General features: G+C 38.5%; 1 protein-coding gene and 1 pseudogene across 1 annotated transcript; one reads left to right on the forward strand and one right to left on the reverse strand.

The window, feature by feature from the left end:
* Positions 1-367: 367 nt before the first annotated feature.
* On the forward strand, positions 368-1315 carry LOC146487295 (adenosine receptor A2a-like). Its single transcript, XM_085085101.1, has one exon. It carries the CDS (start codon positions 368-370, stop codon positions 1313-1315), a length of 948 nt encoding a protein of 315 aa, XP_084941227.1.
* A 2239-nt stretch (positions 1316-3554) lies between these two features.
* On the reverse strand, positions 3555-7242 carry LOC146487296 (uncharacterized; annotated as a pseudogene).

The raw sequence follows: 7242 nt of genomic DNA on the forward strand, positions 1-7242 counted from the left end.
AAAACACTCTTTATTAGTATGCCGTGTTTTTCTCGTATGCTTATTTCCAACGTTCGCAAAAGCATAATTTTTATGAACTCTCTTCACGCACGCTTTTCCAGGAATATTTTTGTAGCGCTTCAAAATACTCGCAGCACGTGTTTTATCGGGTCTAAAACCTCTCGGCTGCGCTTCGTGGTGTTAAACACGATAAAACACTCCTGCTCGTTTTTTAAATATTACTTAAAACAGCTGCGCGATATGAAGCTCATAACAGATATTAAAAATTTTCAGTTAATTTGACATATTTTGCAAATAAAGATAATTTGTTATCCTAATGAAGAAGCGATAAAGCTCAGTTCGATAGCTGGGTTAGCACTGAAGTAAAATGGGTGAGATAACAAACTATACTGGAGACGGAAAACAAAAATCACTTGAAGAACTATTTTGCTCTGCAGAATTAACTGGAGGAATACACAGCCAACTGATATTCCTTTCAGTTTTAAACATTTTTCTGTCCATCACTGCATTCCTGGGAAATACATTGATCCTTTTCGCTCTGTTCAAAGAGACTTCACTTTATCCGCCGTCCAAACTCTTGCTTCGAAGCCTAGCTGCAACTGATCTGTGGGTCGGTTTAATTGTTGAGCCTTCTCAAGTTACTTACTGGATTTCTGTCGTTTACGAAAGGTGGGATATTTGTCGCTCGACGCATGTCACACTTGCTATAACAGGCCGAACGTTGTGTTCAGTGTCTTTGTTGACACTGACGGCCATAAGTGTGGACAGACTTCTCGCCCTGTTGTTAGGTCTCAGATACAGACAAGTTGTAACTTTAAAGCGAACATATGTAATTGTGTTTACTTTCTGGGTTAGCTCTTTTGTTGGCTCCATAACCTTCCTTTGGAACGATTCATTATCATCGTGGTATAGCCACAACGTTGTACTGTTAAGCGTAGGTGTTTCCATCTATTCTTACACGAGGATTTTCCTCACGCTGCGTCATCATCAAACTCAAGTTCAAGACAATCTTACAGGACAACCCAACCAAACAACTCCACTGAACATAGCGCGATACAGAAAGACAGCGTCCAGTGCACTATGGCTGCAGTTGGCATTAGTTGTTTGTTATTTGCCATTTATTGTAGCGGCGCCTTTGGCAATTAAAGAAATTCGAAGAAGTCAGGCTTCAACGTTTTATCTTGCACTGCAATTTACAGTAAGTTTAGTTTATTTTAACTCGTCACTTAATCCATTTCTTTACTGCTGGAAGATCAGAGAAGTGAGACAAGCAGTGAAGGAAATAGTCAGGGAGCTTTTTTGTTCATCAAGTTAGTATTTACGAAGTGTGCTCACTTTAAACTCGGTAGTTTAGCGAAATTGGTCGTTTATCTCCAGACAGTTGCTTTGTTCATGAAGTTTGGAGTTACCAAGTATGCGTTTCAGTGCTTTAGATCAGTTTCACCAAAAGCGGCATCGAAAGAATTTTACATTACTACATTAATTCACCTAGGTAAAAGATGGCAATAAAGTGTGATTCTTCGAAAACTGAATTCTCGTAATGCAATTGATATTTTGCTAAGTAAGAACGAGAGGTTTCTTAAATAACGTGTTAAAGAAACAAAAAAGTTATTTCTGAAGGACTAACTAGTAGAGAGGAATTTATAAAAAATACTTTCTATTTCGTTCTGGCGTCTTTTCAGTTCTTTTTACATGATTTGGACGTTTAAGTACACAGTTGTCCAGCATAAATATCATAGCTATCGAAGTCGGACTGCGAGCAGTCTTACGCAAGTAGCCACAAGAAGCCCAGTTTACGCCGTTGATCAAGAATTTCGCCGCGTGTAAGCATCAAAGCATTTTTTTCTTTGCGATTGTCGAATTTATTCCTGGTTGAAGCTTAGAGCTCCCAAAGCAGAGAAACATTTATTCTAAATGCATTTATTCTACAGTAGGGTTTTACAGAAGGAAAGTAACTCTTGATACGTAGATAGGATAATGAATTTTCTCTTTACTGCTAAACATCATGGTGTAATACACAATCAGTGTTGAAAAGAGATACATAAAATTTGAATTTGAAGTTAAATTTTAACAAATAACTTAAAAAAAAAAACTGAACAGCAAGGATAATGTAATGTTTATCTTTTCACGAGCATGGAAGAAAGAATAAAACCCTGAATTTCCGACGGGAATCAAAAGCATGACCTTAGGCAAACCGGTCGGATTCTCTACCACTAAAGACGAACTGTAGGCCATCTGCTGGGTTCATGTGTGGCACGCGTCCTAATGTGTCCTGTGTCCTAGCTAGGAGAAGCAATAAAAGCAATTATTAAGGGAGAAAGTCAATGGCAATTTCTACACGCCGTGTTTAAAAAAAAACGAAAGGAAATTTTAATTTTAATTTTATGCTATGCACTACCTTTACGAGAAAAAGGAAATGAACAACAAACCCAATTTTTGAAATTTATTTTTCTTATTACCATGCACATGTCTGTGGGCTGGGAAATAAATATGTGTGCTAGTTTAGAAGAAATTTGGATCCTTTCCTTCGAGTCAAACGTTAAAATTAAGCTGCTGTGTGGTCACATCCTTTAATAACCAAGAATTATTGTCCATCTGCCAAATAACATCGTCAGTTCGCTGAAAAAAAAGATGTGAATGTCTCCTGACTGAAAACATTTTTTCAAAATTAGATCAGGCTGATCGTTTTTAAAAACCAAACGAGTTGGAACAGACAAGTCATTACTTTAATACCGTTGATTCAAAATTTATTTACAAGCGGTCTGTAACGTGACATTTTGTGAGTTTTAAATAGTTGCTGTTATTTCAGTTAACAGCCGGACGACTCGGACATCTAAAATATATTTTTTCGTTTTAACCAGTTGAAATACAAATAGTTCTGACACGAGAACCACACGGAAATTTCCCGAAACAAACGGACGACCTTCCCAGGTACTCCACTTTTTCCTCTTCATCCGGTCAACTTAAACAGTTGAACCGTTCCATTTGCACAAAATTTCCATTAACATTTTTTTTGTTAATTGCACCATAAATACGCCATCATATCTATGTAATGTCAACTTTAATATTACCAATGAGATTGCAAGTTTTGCAAGGAAGGCAAAATAGCCTTTCCCATCTGACACAAAAATTTTCTAGAATTTGCAACCCACTCTTTCAGGTAAATGGAAAGCGCCCCTGATCGGAGAAACAGAGTAAAAATTGAAATATAAAAGCTGAAGAGCTCAACGAAGAAGAGATCAACTGAAATTTAACGCAAAGTGGTCATCATCCGTCATCCGTCCATCATCCATCATCCTTCACATCATTAGAAGCGATCATGAAAGGAAAGCAATAAACTTTGGTAATTGCTCCGACTTGCTAATACTAAGTAATTAAGAATTAGGAAAAAACGTTTGTACAAATGATAAAAGTGAGTTTAATTAACCGGTGAAGGCTGGTTTGTGTTTTATTCAAGTTTTTCTTTCGATTTTGACGTTTTTCAGAGCGGCATTTCATTGGGCAAAGTGTGATGTTTCCGATGGCTATTCAATAGAACTTGGGAGAACATTTAAGGAGGCTCGAAAGGGTTTCTGAAAGCTCATAAACATGTCAAAACAAAACAACACTGAAATTTTACCCCTTAGGTCTCTGAAACAAATTGTAGCTAAGCTTTTAACAGGGTTGTTAAAGTTTCATTTAAGACAACTTATGACGTCATATGCGTTGTCATGGTAACCGTAACTCTCTAGAGACATACTCCTCAAAAGTCACTTTTTCAAAGTTATCTTAAAAACTAACTCGGTGACCTATACTTTTTATCAGCGTTTTTGATAGTTAGCAGTGTTCTTCACATCCCCTGAAAATTTGAAAAAAATCTGTAGTGTGGAAATCGAGAAACCTTGGAAAAAGGTCTTTTAAAGATTAAAAAAAATCTGCTCTACAGATTTTCTCTTTAAAGTCTTGAATGTTAGATACAGTTAAATGCTGTTTGCATGAAAAATTTCAACATAGGTCGCCGAGCAAATTTTCGAGATAAATTGATCCAAAGTTTGTCTTGTTACTTCCGGTTCGTGCGATTTCGCGCCCATTATCATTTCCGGTCACGCTCTTCATATCATCGCTGACCGTACTCGCGCGAGTGGATTGGATTCCTTCTGTCAATCGAGCGATCGTGCCAAGTCATCAGTGGAAGAAACCGAAGGAGCATAAAGGAATGAAAAGGCTAAGGGCTTACAAAATTGAAACAAAGCGAAAGGTCGTGTTTATAGTTCGTGGAAGTACTTTAAAACTGTGGAAATTATTCTTTTGTTTGATGAAATTCTAGGCGACTTGGCCGACTTGTTTTGGCTAGGCTGGGAATTGCGATTCGATGGCGGGAGTGCAATAATACTATACAGACCGTTTAGTCCAAATTTGGAATGAATTTCTTGGAGAGTACTGAAGGCCAAACCGGCATCTGCTAACTTCTGGATTGTTGTCAAGGTTAACTTCAAAGAGCCACTCGGGAGGTAAAGATTTCCGTTGAAGGTGTCAACAACTTGTTGTCGTCGCTCAAGAAATGTTGACTGTTGCTGTGCTTCGTTCGGTGATGATGTTTTCCCATGGTTAACAATAGTTTCAGTGCTAAGCTCGAGTGGCGGAGTAAACAGAATCCTTCTCAGTGCTTTCACATCCTCCAAAGCGTCGTGAGCGAGAAAGTCACAATTAAACAGTGCCTTATAAACACAAGCTAATTTGTTGTTCGGCGAAGATTTCAAGGCGTTGTTCGGTTGACTTCGAAGGAATTTGAAAACTGGAAGACTGTCACAGAACAACACTTTCATTTCCTCCAGCTGGTTGGAAAATCTGCTGCCGCCGTTACGGAGAAGTCTAGGGGTATCGAACACAGAGGAGTTGTGTCCAGTGAGAACTAAGTGATCAACAGGTTTTGAGTTGTAAATAGTTTTAAGGAAATGCAGAAAGCGGGTGAGACAGGTTTGCAGTGATGTCGCAGGTATTTGTTTTCCATCTTTGTACAATTGCCTTTGATCTCCGGAATATCGCACAGTTATGTTGTGAATGGCTGATGCAGTGCTGCTGATAGGTTTACTCGGTAAGATGTATTCGGAAAAGGTAGCTTTTTCGTCCTCTGTTATTGCAGATAGTTGAAGAAGTTCAGTAGTCCTTGAAGTCGATGCTGTTTCAATATCGAAGACAACAAAAGTGTAGGTTTTCTGGGGATCAAAGGAAATTTCGTTCAGCACAGGTCTCACTCCAGATGATGGGATCAAGTTTTCGTAGTTTGGTAGTTCTTGTTTGCAAAGGTTAATGTTGACATTTTTCAGAATGTGCAGACTTGATTCATTAGTGGAATTTGTTTGGCTTGGGTTTAGGGAAAGTCCTATGTTGTGTCCATAGCTTGGTCCTTCCTTTTTTTCATGTCTTGTGGTGATTTTAATTTTCTTCAGATGGAAGTGTCTTCTTCTTCGTTTGTATTCCATACTGCTTTTGCGACTTTTGTCCTTGATGGATTTACTGTCTTCTTTGTCTTGGTGTTTTTCACAGAAGATACCAGGGGTTATCCCAGCTTTCAGTAGTGTTTTGTTTACAAATTTGTGCCCCTCATTATGTTGAGCCACCCCACAAGCTGTGCGGAAGTCGCTGCTTTCGCTCCCTCCATAATATCGGATCTTCAGATTTTTTGAACCAATTGTTCCATTAAGGGATTCATTTCTTTGCGAGTCCATACATGGTGCAAGTTTTGCTGTGACTGTCTCTGATGCATATTCATCAAAAAGGGTCTGTAAGGCCTGTTTCAGGCTTGCACCATGTAAGTCTTTGCCATGTGGCAGTTCGTTGTGCATGTAGTTTACTGGGTCTTGTTTGTATCGGCACCACGTTGAAGAGCATTGCTCATGGTTGCCAAATGCATGTGGAACAATGGACTTGATTTCTCTACTCAGCTCTTGGGGGCAATTTCTGTTTTGATGAACACAATACGAGAAACATTTGACGAGGTAGTTGATAACCTTCTGAGATAGAATTGAAGAGTTATCAAATTTTTTGACGCTGGCTCAGGTTGTACAACCGAGTGCTTAAAGAGCGTTTTGTGTGGATGAAGTCTGAAATTTTTTCCAGGCCATAAGGTACTTTTGATTTAAGTTGAGCTAAAGTTGTGGAATCATCATCCCCAATATATTTGTCATATTTAATACCACGTGTCGGGGCATGTTGGAAAAGCTGACAAGCAACATCAGATTCCATGATTTTTGAAGACCCATCATGGTCTTTGCGACAGTCATGTGGCTTGGGCTTATCCTTTGCCGCTGAACATATTCGACACATTTTGCATCTTGTGGCAAAGTCTAAAACCTTCCCTGTTGATACACCTAATACCGCCCCATGACCAGTGGAGGAATTGTGTGCCTTCCCTCTTTTTTGCCACCCCATATCATACGACACCAAAACACCAATTAAATCTTGGTCATCACCCTGCACACCTGCTGCTACTGCCCTCTTTCGCTCCTCACTACAACTTTCCAAGCAACTTGCCTCTGCCACACTTTCAATTGCTTTTCCAACTTCTCTTTCTCTTACTTTGAAAGTCACATGATTAACAGAAGGAACATTTAGACAGGAAAATAAACTATTGACGTGTGTTTGCCCTATACCAGCATTTAGAGCCCCCAGGGCTATTCGTGTATTAATGTCATAAGCCATGGGCCCACGCTTCCCTGCTCTGTGTTGCATTGAAGTTGACACTTTGTTTATTGCTTTGCAATATCCACATCTGATGGTAAATATGCTTGCTGCTCCTTTGCATTCTTCACTAACAAAGTTCTTCCATGCCAAGGGTCCTTTAGGTAATAAAATAATTTTGTATCATTGGTTGTCCGGAAACAGATATTATTTTTTTGTACATCTCAACTTTTGTAGGGTTTTACTCTGTTCCAGAGTGTAAGAGAATGTAACTAGTATTCATGGTATATTTGCAGTACATTTGATCTGCAAATACTGTTGTTTATGTGATCTCAGTCAGAAAAAAAACTAAATAAATGTTATTCGCATAAAGCCTTTTTTGACGAATTATACATTATCCAGGGTCTTATTTAATTATAGTGTGAAGTGATTGAATCTATTTCAAACTCCGTACATGTATTTTTGTCAAGTTAGAAACTTTGTAAACTGTATAATTACTTGTAGTTGTTGGGGTTAAATAATGGGAACTTTTCAATGCTTTGTTGTAATTATAGTTGAGTTTCTTTTGAATAAACCTTTGGA

The sequence above is a fragment of the Pavona decussata genome, unplaced genomic scaffold (genome assembly GCF_977016875.1).
Source record: "Pavona decussata unplaced genomic scaffold, jaPavDecu1.1 SCAFFOLD_16, whole genome shotgun sequence".
Taxonomy (NCBI): domain Eukaryota; kingdom Metazoa; phylum Cnidaria; class Anthozoa; order Scleractinia; family Agariciidae; genus Pavona; species Pavona decussata.

Coding starts and splice junctions, on each gene's coding strand:
- LOC146487295 (XM_085085101.1), top strand. CDS start 368: ATGGGTGAGATAACAAACTATACTGGAGACGGAAAACAAAAATCACTT.